Source organism: Phoca vitulina, unplaced genomic scaffold, assembly GCF_004348235.1.
Source record: "Phoca vitulina isolate PV1807 unplaced genomic scaffold, GSC_HSeal_1.0 scaffold22, whole genome shotgun sequence".
Taxonomy (NCBI): domain Eukaryota; kingdom Metazoa; phylum Chordata; class Mammalia; order Carnivora; family Phocidae; genus Phoca; species Phoca vitulina.
In genome coordinates, this window is record NW_022589725.1 from 25,318,694 (window position 1) to 25,336,547 (window position 17,854).

At 39.5% G+C, this 17,854-nt stretch overlaps 1 protein-coding gene across 2 annotated transcripts in view; it reads right to left on the reverse strand.

Moving 5' to 3' along the window:
• Positions 1 to 615: 615 nt before the first annotated feature.
• TASP1 (taspase 1) overlaps positions 616 to 17,854 on the reverse strand; it is a 303,516-nt gene continuing 286,277 nt past the window's right edge. The window contains exon 15 of one of the 2 annotated variants that reach the window (XM_032420014.1): positions 616 to 1,806. In XM_032420014.1, coding sequence (XP_032275905.1) covers positions 1,714 to 1,806 — 93 coding nt within the window. In that variant the 3' untranslated portion in view covers positions 616 to 1,713. The remainder of the gene's footprint in view (positions 1,807 to 17,854) is intronic. The other variant, XM_032420016.1, reaches the window with a different exon arrangement.

The following is a 17,854-nucleotide window of genomic DNA, read 5'->3' on the forward strand; positions in this document are numbered from 1 at the left end:
TCCAAAGTGTCCTGATAGTTTTATGTGATCCAGTCCAGTTCCTCAAAAAACCCTGCCAACAGGTAACAGGTCTTTGAAAGCTTTTGAAGCCAAAGGCTCCCCACCAGCCAGCCCATCGCTTACTAAGTTCTCAGCCTCATTAAGAATGAGAAACAGATACCACGGCACCAACCTGTCTACGGGAACACAGCGAGACAAATGTAATTGCCTGTACAAGGAATATAAATCAGCAACTCCCAAATCATTCATATTTACACTCACTCCATTTTGGTTGTCTTTCCTTTATAATTTGGCCATACATCGATGTCAAGTGTATAATTTCATCTGGGGCTTTATCAGTTACCGCCCAGAGCCATGATTATATGGTGCAGGGAACTTCCTCTCCCTGAGCAAGGCTATCTTTAGTATCTTCTTGATAGCCACTTCTTACACAAAAAATCAAAAGAAAAGTCTTGGTTTCCTTATGTGGCTCCAGAATCACTAAATATAACATTTAGAAGCAATTTATCAACTGAAACCCTTGGGTTTTCAGCTGCCACTACAATTTTCCAAAGCGGAGTGTTCTTATTCCTTCCCTTTGTTATTTTTTTATCAACCTGCAATAAAAATTTTAGGGATCTTGATACTGACCATTCAATCATGAACAAAGTTCAACTTTCATCTTGTTAGTGTCCAGCCTAACTGCACAAAGACTGGTTTTGAACTAGCAGAATCATAGCAAAAAAGATAAAGGCATGATTTCTGGAAGAAGTAACTTTTTACAAAACAAAATAAAAAATGGCTCTCCAATCTAGGATTCAAAAGATAATTTATTAGTCTGAGAAGAGGAGTCACACACTATACCCAGTAATATGCTTCTTTTATTTTTGTGCCTTTATCTTAAAAATATATTTAAACAACAAACAAAGATAATATTGAATTTTCCCATAAATTTTGCTTTCTTATTTACAGTGTTACATTGTAAATAACATTCCATTATACACAAATTAAGGACTGTGCATTCCTGTATGTTCTCTTTACATATTCTCTCATTATATAGTACATATAGCTTGAAGATATGCAGTATTTAAGCTTAGAAAAGCTTGAGGAAAGAAGTACAAACTTTATCAATAAGACTATTATTTAAAAAGGTTCTGACCTTAATTCTCTGCTAGATTGTTTCACTGAAACCATTCTTTGTTAAAGAAAAATGCCCCATATGAGGGATGAGAATAACAGTTTAAGTTACCACAGGATCCACTTAAACTGGTTAACAAATAAAAACACTTTATCACTTAGTACTGTTATTAAATGGAGCACTACCACTGTCAAATCATTTAAACATGTAGATTTACTCTTCAGTTCAGACACATCACATCAACGACAGCTGGTACCTCTGTATGAAATCAAAAATGTTTCCTTTGCAACTTTAGGTTTCACTTGTAAACAGTAAAGCACACATTTTGTAAAGATGATTTAATCATTCCTGGTCATAAGTTACACAATAAGGAGCTCGTATTTCATCGAGAGAGAAGCAGGCACGCGCACACTCAGTCCCGCGCACCCGCCGAACACCCGCACGGCACTAAGCGCTAACTGCAGCAGCGAGCCGTGCACGAGGCTGCAAAGAGGAATTATAAAACGGCGAAGATAAAACATCCAACTTCAGTTAAAATCCCCGAAACGCTCAGGCTCTGAAATGCCTCTCGGACGCTTCATGCTCAGCCTGAAGGGTCAGTTCACCGGGCTCTCCAGGCGGCAAACCCCGCCTTCGATTGCCACGGACTGTCCCGCCACCGCACCGGGAGGGAGTCTTGAAATGTGAGTCTGCAGAGAGGGAGACAGGAGAGCGTTAGAAGTGCCAGCGGTGTCCTCCCATAAGCGACAAGGGCGGAGGAAATACCAGAATGCCACAGCCTCTCTTTGCTTCTCAGGATCTACAGACCCTGATGGTAACCTTTAAGTGCAGAGAGATCCTGTTTGGTCAAATCTTGCAGGGGATGTTTACTGAGCATCTACTATGTGCTAAGCACAGCACTGGCAATGGCAAGTACAGAATGAACAAGATAGCTAAGGCTCCTGAGAGCCCAGAACTTATAATTTAGTCATGAATTCAGAACAGTAATTAATTGTTTTAAGGCCAACTTTATCAAGCATATTCTAGTTCTCTGAAAACTAATAATTTATACACATTTTGTCTTCCAAAGCAACTGAGAATACCTGATTCACGTTTACATTTTATTCCCTAAGGGATTTGAATAGCTTGCAAAAATTCAGATAATTCAACAGCCTAAAAAGTGAGGCAATGAGACTGAAAGAAAAATAGAAGCTTACAAAATAAGGTAAAGACAGGCATGAGATTAACACACAAAATCTCGCCTGAGTTCTGTACCCATGCTAGAGGCAGCCTGCTGCCCCATCTCTCAGCTTCCTCATTCCATGACCAGAGAGTTGGTTCATGTGTGTCCAGGATCACAACAAACCAACTGCTCAGAAGGGAATAACAGTTCCTTGTACAAGGCCTGGGAACTCTCTCTCTTACGGGGCTTCATACACAGTAGGTACCACGTTTAGTGGGTGAGTGAAGACATCAGTTGTACCAAGAGGAATTTTGTAGGGCTGAGGGTTAACTTTACTCAAAGGACGCTGCCCTGATGGAAGATCATAAAAGCTGTTCCATAAGGGGTCAGGATGATGTCAGCCAGGAATTCCTCTTTTTGATGATCCGGCTTAATCCTGGGATAGATAAATGTCGGGAGCTTCTAAGAAGAACAGAAGGACTGCATATCCCTTAGGTAATCCTCTCTAATTCTGCTACTCTAAACAAGTTTTTCCTAAGGACCAAACAGAAGTGAGTTCGAGCCCCGGGTGAGGCTGTTTGGACGCAGCCAGCGAAGTGACCAAGCCTAGAGTGGGAATGATGTCCTCTCATGCAACCAAATATGAAACAAGCCTATGTTTTAGATGGAATGACAGCTAAGCTAACTGATTTGTAGTTGGAGGGTAGACAGTATTCTTGAATCTCACTGTGCAAGTCCTATTAGAGGAGCTAACATAAGTCAACAATTTGGAAAGTTCTAGAGAATAGGAACTGTTCTCTAGGCACTGAGTTTTTCTGTGTGCAAGGCAGGAAGCAACCTGTAACCTACAAGGGTGAGGTCTGTTGCCTCAGGTAGAGAGCTGGGTGAGGTAGTCTCTGTGGTATCTCCTGGGACACAAGTATCAGTGAGTTCACTCACTAGGCTCATGCTTCTGGGAACCGTGTCCCAGAATCTGGGCTCATTATTACATCTGAGGGCCAAACTTGGATCTCACCATATGGATACACTGTACCTGAGGAGTCCATAGTGGGAAAGCTTGTGGCTCTATTGTTTCTTTATTCCTCATTTAACCTAGCAGGAGTTAGAACAGGGTGCTTTGTCAAAAACAGACACATAGATCAATGGAACAGAATAGAGAGCCCAGAAATGGATCCTCAACTATATGGTCAGCTAATCTTTGACAAAGCAGGAAAGAATGTCCAATGGAAAAAAGGCAGTCTCTTCAACAAATGGTGTTGGGAAAATTGGACAGCCACATGCAGAAGAATGAAACTGGACCATTTCCTTACACCACACACAAAAATAGACTCCAAATGGTTGAAAGACCTCAATGTGAGACAGGAGTCCATCAAAATCCTAAAGGAGAACACAGGCAGCAACCTCTTCGACCTCAGCCGCAGCAACTTCTTCCTAGAAACATCGCCAAAGGCAAGGGAAGCAAGGGCAAAAATGAACTATTGGGACTTCATCAAGATAAAAAGCTTTTGCAAAGCAAAGGAAACAGTCAACAAAACCAAAGACAACTGACAGAATGGGAGAAGATATTTGCAAATGACATATCAGATAAAGGGCTGGTATCCAAAATCTATAAAGAACTCATCAAACTCAACACCAAAAGAACAAAGAATCCAATCAAGAAATGGGCAGAAGACATGAACAGACATTTTTCCAAAGAAGACATCCAAATGGCCAACAGACACATGAAAAAGTGTTCAATATCGCTCGGCATCAGGGAAATCCAAATCAAAACCTCAATGAGATACCACCTCACACCAGTCAGAATGGCTAAAATTAACAAGTCAGGAAATGACAGATGTTGGCGGGGATGCAGAGAGAGGGAAACCCTCCTACACTGTTGGTGGGAATGCAAGCTGGTGCAGCCACTCTGGAAAACAGTATGGAGGTTCCTCAAAAAGTTGAAAATAGAGCTACCATATGATCCAGCAATTGCACTCCTGGGTATTTACCCCAAAGATACAAAAGTAGGGACCCAAAAGGCTACATGCACCCCGATGTTTATAGTAGCAATGTCCACAATAGCCAAACTGTGGAAAGAGCCAAGATGTCCATCAACAGATGAATGGATAAAGAAGATGTGGTATATATATACAATGGAATATTATGCAGCCATCAAAAGGAGTAAGATCTTGCCATTTGCAATGACGTGGATGGAACTGGAGGGTATTATGCTGAGCGAAATAAGTCAAACAGAGAAAGACATGTATCATATGACCTCACTGATATGAGGAATTCTTAATCTCAGGAAACAAACTGAGGGTTGCTGGAGTGGGGGGTGGGGTGGGAGGGATGGGGTGACTGGGTGATGGACACTGGGGAGGGTATGTGTTCTGGTAAGCGCTGTGAATTGTGCAAGACTGTTGAATCTCAGATCTGTACCTCTGAAACAAATAATGCAATATATGTTAAGAAAGAAAAAAAGAAGAAGAAGAATGTAGCAGGAGGGGAAGAATGAAGGGGGGGAAATCGGAGGGGGAGAAGAACCATGAGAGACAATGGACTCTGAAAAACAAACTGAGGGTTCTAGAGGGGAGGGGGTTGGGAGGATGGGTTAGCCTGGTGATGGGTATTGAGGAGGGCACGTTCTGCATGGAGCACTGGGTGTTATGCACAAACAATGAATCATGGAACACTATATCTAAAACTAATGATGTAATGTATGGGGATTAACATAACAAAAAAAAAATTAAAAAAAAAAGAAACATCAATAAAAATGATAATAAAAAATAAAAATAAATAAAAATAAAAAAAGAACAGGGTGCTTTGTTTAATTCTGCTACCCAGCAGTCTTTGTCACACCAGGCACAAAAATCTCAATTCTCACAATTCTCAGGGTTCAATATTGATGGGGCTACTTTTATTCCTCCAGGAATTCCTTAACATGAGGTGAAAGAGAATTTTTTTCCCTAGGTATCATTCTTTTTTTTTTTTTTTAAGGTTCTTCTAAACAAAACAAAACAAAACAAAACAAATCCCTGAAAGAGTAGAAGTCCCTTGGTCAATTTCATCCCTAATCTCACCCTTTCCAGTCATGAATACAGTCATGCAGCTATGACAGGGATCAAGAATGAGGCAGAACCCCAGTGGAAAACAGTATGGGGATTCCTCAAAGAATTAAACATAAAATTACCATATGATCCCACAATTCCACTTATGGATATATACCCCCAAACAAGTGAAAGCAGGGACCCAAGAGCTAAAAGGTGGAAACAACCCAAGAGTTCATAAACAAAATGTGACATATAGTATATACATGCAATGGACTATTATTCAGCCCTAAAAAGGAAGGAAGTTCTGACACATGCTACAACATGGATGAACTTTGAAGATATTATGCTAAGTGAAATAAACCAGATATAAGATAACAAATATTGTAAGATTCCACTTATATGAGACATCTATTAGTCCAGTTCATAGAGACAGGAAATAGGATGGTGGTTGCCAAGGGTTGGGGGAGGGGGAATGGGCAGTCACTGTTTAGTGGGTACAAATTTTCAGTTTGAGAAGATGAAAAAGTTCTGGAGATGGATGGTAGTGACGGTTACACAACAACATGAATGTACTAAATGCCACTGAACTGTGCATTCAAAAATGGTGAAAATGGTAAATTTTGTTATGTATATTCTACCATAATAATAATAAAGAAAAGAATAAAGCAGAAATGACAATTTCCTACCTGGTCGAGAATAATATTCCACATGATAGCATTAAGAAAAGAGGCTAGCTAGGAATGAATCTACAGTGCAGACCCCCATAGAAGAAGCATCAACACCATCAGGTTCTGTTCACAAATAGATTGGAATTCTCCAGTCAGGTCTGTTAAAATATCTGTCCCCTAAGAGAGAAGCTCACAGGAAAATCTGTCTTCATGTTTCCCAGAGATCCAGGGAGAGTCCAGTAGGACCTCCTGGCAGGCCTGGCCATCCAGGCATCAGAGAATAAATTAATTGTTTAAAGATCAAAGAGTGAACATATGTCCAAGCAGATGGCCTGCAACTTGACCAGGGGGATCCTGGTCTTAAAGAAACTGATTTCCTGCTGACCAAGTTAAAGACCAGAGCTAGAAGGAAGAAATTCTTGCCCTATGGACCAGAGGACTTGATAGCAATCCCTTGAGATTTACAAATACACAGAGGGCCAATTCAAACTTATCTCTGACACTGCCCCAATCAGGTTTATGATAGAAGAACATCTAAATAAACTGAGCTAAACTACAAAGCATCAAGGAGAGTTAGGAAGGAAAAGAAAAAGGATTGGAAAAGATGACAGTCGTCTTGAGACAATCTGTTAACAGTACATGGACAAAATGCTTCAAAAACACATTGAGGTTTGTATAAATTTTGCTGTTTACATAAGACAGAAATGCTCAACTAGACAAGCTAGTTAAGATTAACTTCTCAGGATTATCCCCTCCCCAAATCATCATCTAGTCAAGAGGGATTTTGTGATTATAAAACACATTGGTGTGATCTTGGTTTTGAGAGCAATAAAATGGTTAACCATCTGTCCGAATGACAGTACTTCCCCAGCTTCATCCATCAACATGATCTTCTGACTCATCAGAAAATAACTGCCCTTGGTCTGAAAACATTTGAGCCAAGATGTATTTGAAGCTTTCTGTGGAAATTTCAATGGAGCATCAAATCACATTATGAACAGTGGGAGCTGTTTAAGAGAATGTTTTATATGAGTATTCATCTTGAAATGCTCTTTTAGAGAAGTGGGTTGGAATTCCTCTTGTGGCTAAAAAGAGACCATTTTCTACAATGAACTTATATGTCAGCATTGAAAAGTGCAATAAAGTATTTTACATTGTCTAAGGACTGTGTAGACTCTCGGGTACCCTACAAGCATTAAGAATTTAACAAGGTGTCTTTAAAACCATTTAAATACCAATGTACTTTTATGAAAATTAAGAACTAATGATAAATAGCACATAAAAATCGTATATGAAAAAGCAGCAGATGAGTTCATTTTGGGTTGTTTTCCTCCACTTCTTGTTGCTTGCTCTACTCATATACCTGTCTAACCATGATTCCATGTCTCCAATGTCCTTTTCTGGGTCTTTCTCAAGTAAAGACTTCCTTGACTGGATCCCCAACTCAATCTAGAAGCTCTTCTTCTAGCTCTTGTGGCACCCATCTGAGCATTTCTTGTCCTGTTATGTAACTGCCTTGGTTCTTGGTCTGCTTTGAATTTTTAGCTTCTGTAAGTGAAAGTCAATAGGAGTCAGGAGCTGGTCTTACACAGGCCTCTGTATTCCTTGCACCTGTCAAAGTGCTTGACCCAGAAGGCACACTCTGGAAATGCTTACTGAGTGAAGTGACTAAAATACACCCTCAAGGGGCTATACTTATGAATGCATAAAGAATCTCAAGTGTTTTAACTAGTATGACCAGCCAGTTTGATTAAAAAGTCAAACTAGTTTGTCATAGCAAATTCTTTAAAATAGATTTTTTTTTTAGACTGACTAAACTTTTCCATTTTCCAAGTGATTGTGTTGTTAGAACAGAGATGGAGCTTTAGATTTCTCAGATGCTAACAGCTCCATACCAGTGGAACCCACTGGCTTTACACTTAAAATTCTCTGCTTTCTTGCTAATTCCCTGACCGACACACAAAGATCCTTGAGGTTAACATTCCTTGAAGAATTATCCACTTATAAATTAAACTAATTCAAAGCCAATATTCTTATGCCTATATCTTGTTACAAAATCAAACACTGTATAATAACAAATTTAGTCTAAGATTTTAAAATGAGAAAGTTAAAGAAAAAAATATAGAAATTATATAATCCCTTGATGTCTTAATCACAATCTAAGTAGTAGTTGGGACTTCCTATCATTCATATTCATGTCTTTAAATCTCTTAAGACCACCTTAGTGACTGTTCTTTTGTGGTTTCTAGGAAAATTCAAAGCACACGATTTAACTTTAAAAGTCTCAAAGCCTTTATTTAGCAGTTATATTTTAATCCATCTTTCCAGTCTTAGGAAAATTGTTGAGATCTACCACAAGAGTCAAGGGAAGAGACTCTTAAACAAGTTATTATCCTCCTTTGGTGGGATCAGGAAAATAAAATCTGGACAGACACGGTCCAAAAAAAGCCTTGGAAATATTTTATTCATTGGTTTCATAATTCTGAGGGTTTGGTTTTCTGTTTTTTAAAAATAGAGCTTGAAGCAAGATAGTACTGTCAAAGCAATACGGGTATTTACAAATAGAATAAATGACACGGAGAAAACATTACACACAGAGAGACTTAAGAAACAGTATTTCAAAACACATAGGTATTTTCATCCACCAAAAGCTTAAAAAGTACATGTAATATATAACATATCATGTCCAATTCTGAAGTTAAGTCTACAGAGCCAGTTTATCATGATAGCTATGTGCATGGGTTACAGAATCAGAGCATCTTGGGTGCTGGGGCATTTCCTCTTCTTCCTGGACACACTGAGGGACGACATTTCCCAGCTTCCTTTCAGTTAGGTGTGGCTACGTGACTGAATCAGGCCAGTGGACTAGAGTGCTATGTGCCACTAACAGGCCTGGCAGAAAATCTTCTTATGCACCATTCTCCATACTCTTTCTCTGATGATCTTGAGGCCCACGTGCTATAAGGAGCCTGAGACTCTGGTTCACAACTTGGAGGAGAGCCTGCTACTAATCACAATCCCCAATTTGAATTTTATGGGAATAAGAAACATACTTCTTATTGTGTTTGAGCAACTATACATTTTGGGGTTTCCTTCTTAGAGCAGCTGGTGCTATCTTAACCAGTAATGGTTCAATACAGACCTCTGCACTTTCTAGCTGTGTAACCTCTGCTGGCTATGTAACTTCTCAGGGCCCCATCTCTAAAATGAATATAATAGTAGCATTTATGATCAGGTTGATAAGGACTACATGAGATATTGCATGCAATGAAAATATGTGTCAATTGATGTAAGATTATCATTATTCAAACAAACATGTAGCCATAGAATAAAACATCACACAGCAAAATCTCTATTGTAGATTACTGGATATCCAAGAATTGGAGAATTCAATTTTAAAAGTTTGATAGTCTGCAAAAATAGAATGAGGTATTTTGAAGAAAAATTAGCTGCATGCTAAAAGGTAAGGTTCAAGAAAATGGACATTTTTAGGTCAGTATTTTTGATGGTGCTATTTTGCTGCTACAGATAAAATAATTAACAATTGCTGAGTACTTAGTAACTGCTAAAGATTTGTATATATCTGCTTGCTATATTCTAAGTCTCAAAAACAGTGGACATATTTGGGTGCTACAGAGAAAACCAAAATGGTAGAATACTGGTGAAATGCCTTCTAAGAACATGTGGCATTGAGGGAAGACAAGTACAGCCATATAAAATGATTAGAAAACTATTAACAAAAGCACATAACCATGTACTAGAAGGGTAGAATACTCCAAAGTGTGTTTTCTAACACCAGTAAGCAATTAAGTCTATACTGCCAATATTGATCGGGGGTCCTACAGCTGAACTCAGTGCTGACACTGTTTACCAGGAGATAGTGTCCGATCCTATAGGTTAAGGGCTCAGTCCCACAAGCCTGTTCCTCCTTCCCAATCCAGACACCAATCGCAAATCCAGATTGATGGACCTACCCACAATAAATGGCAGGTTCCCACGACCTCTCTTCAAGTTTGCTAATTTGCTAGAGTGGCTCACAGAACTCAAGAAAACAGTTTACTTACTAAATTACTGGTTTATTGTAAAAGTATATAATTCAGGAGCAGCCAGATGGACGAGATGCATAGAGCAAGGCAGCTGGGAAGCAGCTCAGAGCTTCCATGCCTTCCCCAAACATGCCACTGTCCCGGCATCTCCATGTGTTCACCATCTCCATCTTACGGGTTTTTTCTGGAGGCTTTATTACATAGGCATGACTGACTAAATCACTGGCTATTAGTGACTGAGCTCAATCTTCAGCCCTTCACCTCTCCCTGGACACTGGGGGATCTGGCTGGAAGTTCCAACTCTTAATCACATGGTTGACTCCCCTGGCAACCAACACCCATCCTTAGGTTACCTTGGGGTTTTCCAAAAGTTGCCTCATTAACATAAGCTCAGGTGTGGTTGAAAGTGGCTTGTCATGAGTAACGAGACACCCATTTCACCTTTATGGATGTAACTCGATTTTAGGAACTGAAGACAAAAGACCAAATATTATAACAAAATATGATCCCACTGCTCTTAATGTTTACGATATTCCAAGGGTTTTGAAAGCTGTGAGTCAGGAACCATGAAGGAAGATCAAATATACATTTCTTATGATAAATCTCAGTATCACAGATACCCAACCATAAATGTCATAGGAAGTCATGAGTGAGAAAATGGATGTGGATCACAGAATTGAGGAAGACATTCCAGAGGCCCTGGCACTGGAAGGCAAGTAGAACAGGAGCGCAGAGGGACAGAAAAATGATATGTTGGACCTTAGTAAGGGAGAGCTGACAAGTTTATTTGGTTTGAGCCACACAGTTTTTCCAACTTTTAAAAATAGAAAATATTTTTAAATTCAGAAGTTGTATAAAAGCATCTTGATTTCTAGCTTCTCTTGAAAAATTTGGCAACCCTTGATTCCTTAACTGGGGTGAAGTAGTAGCTACCTTCTTAAAGTACACTTTTGGCAAGAATTTTCTACAGGTGGGGCTGTTCTTCCTGCAGAGTGTGTTCAGAAGGCACCCAATATCTAGTGATCCTCTTTCTGTGGGTTTGATCCACTGGGTTCAGGTAGTGGCAGCCTGATCCTTCCATAGGAAATTCCCCCAACCTTTTGCCCAACGGTTTTAGTGGCCACTGATAATCATTGCTTAGACCCCTTATTTCATGAGGGAGTTCCCAAAGGATGGTTTCCTGTCATTCTCACTACATTCTTCTATGAAGAACTTTCTCTCATCAACTTTTTGCTATTCTAAAACAAAGTTTATGTAAGAAAGGAAGGATAAATATTTGATTTTCCACAGCCTTTTCAGGGTGCAAATAATAAACTTCCAAAAGCAGCCAATCACTCCCCCCCAACATTTTTTGTGGTGTTAAGAAATCAGTTTGTTTTTTTTTAAGATTTTTTATTTATTTTTATTTGACACAGAGATAGTGAGAGAGAGAGCATAAATAAGCCGGGGGAGCGACAGGCAGGCAGAGGAAGAGGGAGAAGCAGGCTTCCTGCTGAGCAGGGAGCCCGATGTGGGGCTCGATCCCAGGACCCTGGGATCATGACCTGAGTCGAAGGCAGCCGCTTAACTGACTGAGCCACCCAGGCACCCCAAGAAATCAGTTTCGTTAGAAGAAAGATGGTAAGAGATTAAAGAGGGAACATGGCTGGTGGGGTAGGGATAGAAAGAGAAGGTACAGCATTTTACCTCTTCATTCCAGCTAAAGACCAATTCTTCTACATTTTATTAAAAAAAAAAGAGACAGAGAGAGAGACAGAAACAAAAGAATTATAAGAGCTACTTCCAAACTGCCAATGCAAAAGAAACCGCATATCTGGCTGGACTGGCTTGCTAGCTCTGTTCTGGATGACCTATCTGTACACTCATCTCTTTTAAGTCAAATACAGTACCTTATAGAATGAATTAGCTTCTTCTGGACTGACATAAAATAAGTGTTGCTGTCAGTTAATATTGTAAAGTTTGTTCAAGATCAATTTGACTATTTAGCAGAAAGTTCTTTCATCAAAGTGAACTGGGTGTTAAGATAGTATATGAGTCTGCTTAAGGCTTCCCTAACAAAATACCTCAGGCTGGGTGCCTTAAACAACATCAGCTTATTTCCTCACAGATCAAGATATCAATAGGTTTGGTTTTTCTGAGGCCTCTCTCCTTGGCTTACAGGTGGTCTTTTCTCTATCACAGCATCCCTAGTGTCTCTTCCTCTTCTGATAAGGACCCTGAGTCCTACTGAATTAGGGTCACACCCTTATGTTCATTTACCTTAATCACCTCATTAAAGGCCCTACCTCCACATATAGTGACATTCAGGGTTAAGGCTTCAAGACATGAATTTGGGCGCTGGGGTGGGAACACAATTCAGTCCATAATAGGACCAGTCCATAATAGATACTGATCTTAAAATGATACGGAGTAAAATCCAACAATGCCCCATATGTTCTGTTCTCCATTAGTTCTCTGAGCTGAACTCCTCCTGCTCTCCCCACTTTGCTTGGTCCTCTCTCTCTCCACTTGCCTCCCTGCTGTTACGCAACCACACAGCACACCCCAACTTGAAGGCCATCATGAATGCTGTTCTCACTGCACAGAAAGCTCTTCCACCCAATGTCCCTGTGGCTCGCTTGCTCAACCCTGCCAGATCTGTACTCCAAAGCCGCCTATTCAGGAAGGGTTACACCGGCCCCTGGCCCTGAATCTCACTACATCACCCTCCCTGTTTCAAGGGTTCCTATGTCCTTACTACTATCTAACCAGCCATTTACTTTGCTCCTTTAACTTATTCATTGCTTGTCTCCCCCACTGGGACATAAACTCCATGAGGGCAGGGAGTTTATCTCCTTGTTCATTGCTTTTTCCTTAGTTCCTAAAGGATACTCTGGTATATGGGAGAGGTTCAGTATATTTGGTAAATGAATAAAGGCCTTTTTTTTTTTTTTTAATGAGGGTTGGGAAACAAGAGTACAAACTGCAAATTAGACATTTTATATTTCTTAATTTTATATTTTATAGTTTTTAATTATAGTTTGTTATAAATTTTTAATGATATTTATGGAAATGAAACAATCAAAATGATATTGAAGTTGTGGACCTTAAAAAAGTCTGAAAATAAAAGCCTGCAGATTTCCCAAGACTGACACAGTATGGTCCAACAGATTCTGTTCATTCATTTATACCAGAATTGCATTGTCAGCACACATATCCTCTTCTTTTAGAGAGAGATGAACACAGACATCAGCTACCTAAACAGTGGTCAAGTGGGGGCTGTGTGCCTTGTGTGTCTCTTATGTTAGGCCACATTAATAACATTTTGATGAAGTCAGAATGAGGAGGAATATGGAAAACACTACAGCAACCTTGTTTGCATGAGCATTTTCCCTTCTGGAAAGCAGGACTCTAGCCTAGTGAGACATCAGTGCCTCCTGCTCAATCTTTACCAGGAGCATTTGAGGAGACAGATAGTCTTTTTCCCTACCATTTTCCTTTCTCCTGTTAATTCTGACTTACTTTTCAAACTGTTGAGTCCTCGGTAATATATTTTTCCATCTACTAATGGTGTCACATGAACTTTCTTAATATACTATGGAATAATGTGTGTATTTCATAGAATAAAGACCCATTTAGCTACAGGCTAGGTTTGTCTTCTTTATCACTGTGCTACTCAGGGCATGGAAATTTAGTACTGTGAGGTGGCTCTGTTGGCTGAATATATCTTATGTCCTTACATAAGGACATTCTTACCTGATGTGATAATAGTCACTCTGTGCTTTCTTTTACTGGCACAAATGTGATAGACCTTAAATGACCGATTCCAGGGAGAAGGGCAGGGGAAGTGTGTCTGGTTGGCTTTTATTGCTTTGTGTCTATTATGGGCATTTCTCCCCGCTTAATGAGTGAGTCAGGAGACACCACCACCCCCATCCTTTTCCCAGAAGTTCCCTGCCCACTGCTTTCAAGAGCTGTCTTTCAAGGAGATATAACTTGCGAATAAGTATATTCTGAGCATTCTTTGTGTGTGGCATTAAACCTCGGAATGTAGTTTACTGTTCCAAAAATAGTTTGGTCTTTAGATTTCATCCTTAAAGCAGATGTCCTCAAGTAGTTGATGGTGTCACATGAACCTGCTTAATACAGTCCAGAATAACGTTTATATTTTATAGAGCAAAAACCGATTTACCTATAGGTCATAAGATCTGCTGCTCACTTCCTAAGCCTCTGTGATAGTGGGAAAGTCAGTGAAGTCTCTGAGTTATAAAATGAGGACTTTGGGTTAGATTATCTCTAGAATAGCCCCTCAAGTTGTTTTTTTTTTTTTTTAATTTTATTTTGTTATGTTAGTCACCATACAATACATCATTAGTTTTTGATGTGGTGATCCACGATTCATTGTTTTCGTATAACACCCAGTGCTCCATGCAGTACATGCCCTCCTTAATACCCATCACCAGGCTAATCCATCCCCCCACCCCACCCCCTCTAAAACCCTCAGTTTGTTTCTCAGAGTCCATAGTCTCTCATGGTTCGTCTCTCCCTCCGATTTCCCCCCCTTCATTTTTCCCTTCCTTCTCCTAATGTCCTCCATGCTATTCCTTATGTTCCACAGATAAGTGAAACCATATGATAATTGACTTTCTCTGCTTGACTTATTTGACTTAGCATAATCTCCTCCAGTCCCATCCATGTTGATGTAAAAGTTGGGTATTCATCCTTTCTGATGGCTGAGTAATATTCCATTGTATATATGGACCACATCTTCTTTATCCATTTGTTTGTTGAAGGGCATCTCGGCTCTTTCCACAGTTTGGCTATTGTGGACATTGCTGCTATGACCATTGGGGTGCATATGACCCTTCTTTTCACTACATCTGTGTCTTTGGGGTAAATACCCAGTAGTGCAATTGCTGGGTCATAGGGTAGCTCTATTTTTAATTTTTTGAGGAACCTCCACACTGTTTGCATTCCCACCAACAGTGTAAGAGGGTTCCCCTTTCTCCACAACCTCTCCAACATTTGTTGTTTCTTGCCCTGTCAATTTTTGCCATTCTAACTGGTGTAAGGTGGTATCTCAATGTGGTTTTAATTTGAATTCCCCTGATGGCTAATGATGATGATGAACATTTTTTATGTGTCTGTTAGCCATTTGTATGTCTTCTTCAGAGAAGTGTCTGTTCATGTCTTCTGTCCATTTTTTGACTTGATTATTTGCAAATGAATCAATGTGATAGAACACATTAATAAGAGGAGAGATATGAACCATATGGTCCTCTCAATTGATGCAGAAAAAGCACTTGACAAAATACAGCATCCTTTCCTGATTAAAACTCTTCAGAGTATAGGGAATGTCCCTCTGGAACATTCCTCAAGTTCATAAAATCCATCTATGAAAAACCCACAGTGAATATCATCCTCATGGGGAAAAGCTGAGAGCCTTTCCCTTAAGATCAGGAACACGTCAAGGATGCCCACTCTCGCCACTACGGTTCAACATAGTACTAGAAGTCCTAGCAACAGCAATCGACAACAAAAAGAAATAAAAGGTATTCAAATTGGCAAAGAAGAAGTCAAACTCTCTCTTTTCGCAGATGACATGATACTTTATGTGGAAAACCCAAAAGACTCCACCCCCAAATTACTAGAACTCATACAGCAATTCAGTAACGTGGCAGGATACAAAATCAATGCACAGAAATCAGATGCTTTCTTATACCCTAACAATGCATCTGTAGAAAGAGAAATGAGAGAAACGATTCCATTTACAATAGCACCAAAAACCATAAGATACCTCGGAATAAACCTAACCAAAGAGGTAAAGGATCTATACTCTAGGAACTACAGAACACTCATGAAAGAAATTGAAGAAGACAAGAAAAGATGGGAAAACATTCCATGCTCATGGATCGGAAGAATAAACGTTAAAATGTCTATGCTACCCAGAGCAGTCTATACCTTCAATGCCATCCCGATCAAAATTCCAATGACATTTTTCAAAGTGTTGGGACAAACAATCTTAAAATTTGTATGGAATCAGAAAAGACCCCGAATCGCCAAGGAAATGTTGAAAAAGAAAAACAAAGCTGGGGGCATCAGGTTGCCCGATTTCAAGCTATATTACAAAGCAGTGATCACCAACACAGCATGGTACTGGCACAAAAACAGACATATAGACCAACGGAACAGAATAGTGAGCCCAGAAATGGACCCTCAACTCTATGGTCAAATAATCTTTGACAAAGCAGGAAAAAATATGCAATGGAAAAAAGACAGTCTCTTCAATAAATGGTGCTGGGAAAATTGGACAGCCACATGCAGAAGAATGAAACTCAACCATTCTCTAACACCATTCACAAAGATAAACTCAAAGTGGATGAAAGACCTCAATGTGAAACAGGAATCCATCAAAATCCTAGAGGAGAACATAGGCAATAACCTCTTCAACATTGGCCACAGCAACTTCTTTCAAGATACATCTCCAAAAGCTAGTGAAACAAAAGCAAAAATGAACTTTTGGCACTTCATCAAGATAAAAAGCTTTTGCACAGCAAAGGAAACAGTCAAGAAAACAAGGAGGCAACCCACAGAATGGGAGAAGATATTTGCAAATGACACTACAGATAAAGGGCTGGTATCCAAGATCTATAAAGAACTTCTCAAACTCAACACCCAAATAGCCCCTCAAGTTTTAACATTCTCTGACGCTGACTTCATTTAGCTTGTGTATACATTGTTAATGAATCCAAAAACAAGTGTTTTACTTCTATTCCATCATTGTCTTGCACTAAAAGTAATAAATAGGCCAGAGCAATTTCAAGATCTAATTCCTAAGTTCAAGCTAACAAATCAGAAATATCAACAGTATGAGGAATGAATGCCATATGTTAGTCATTTTACTGTATGTCACCCTACCTAGTTTTCCACATTTAAAACAAGGATACCATAAAAGATCCAATGGTGAATGTGGACAAAACAAAAACAGCATTATAGTGAATTTCATTGTTAGTACTGAAACAAGGCTACAAAGAAGAAAAATTTCTATTGTTCTCACATATAAATATCATGTCCAAGGAGCCTTAAAATGCTGTCTGATGAGAACAGCATGTTGTTCCAGTCTCAAGGCAACTTTTGTTACTTCTTTTACCATGCAGAGGACACCACACTTGACAGGCAACATCAGACAAGACTGCCCTCCTATTTTTAACTTAAAAGCCCTGTGAAGGCATCCACATAAACATAGCAGGTCCCACAGTACCTATTTATCATCACTCACATGGAGAATTATCATGAGTATTCTATTTTGCTAAAGGTGATAAAAGCTCTCCACTATTTAGCAAATATTTATTCTGTGCTTATTATGAGAGAACAGAAGAATGAAACACACATGGATCTTGCTCTGAAGGCAATTATGTCTTTGTAGGATGCAGAAACTAGTTCTTTGTGATCCTAGTTCCTTATGATATCTTAATAAAAATACCAAGTCCCTATATTTACATAATACTTTAATTTCCATAGTGCTTTTGCATCCAGATGTATACTATACCTGTATTTCAGTTGAAAAAAAGCAAGGCCCAGAATGGTTATGTGGTCTGTTACTGTCACAGAGGAAGTGGAAAAACTGAGACTTGAATGAAAGCTTGTGGACTCCAAATTTAGGGTTCTCTTTATTCCCACAAAGCCTTACCATGAAGGATTCTAAATCTAGCTCTGTTAAGAGACACACCTCTCACGGCAGGAGGCTTATGACTGTATAGTCTCCCAGGGTGACATAGCATTTGCTCAGAAAAGTTATTGCCACAAATTTTACCAACATGTTTTAGGATGATTCTGGGATTCAGAGAACTAGG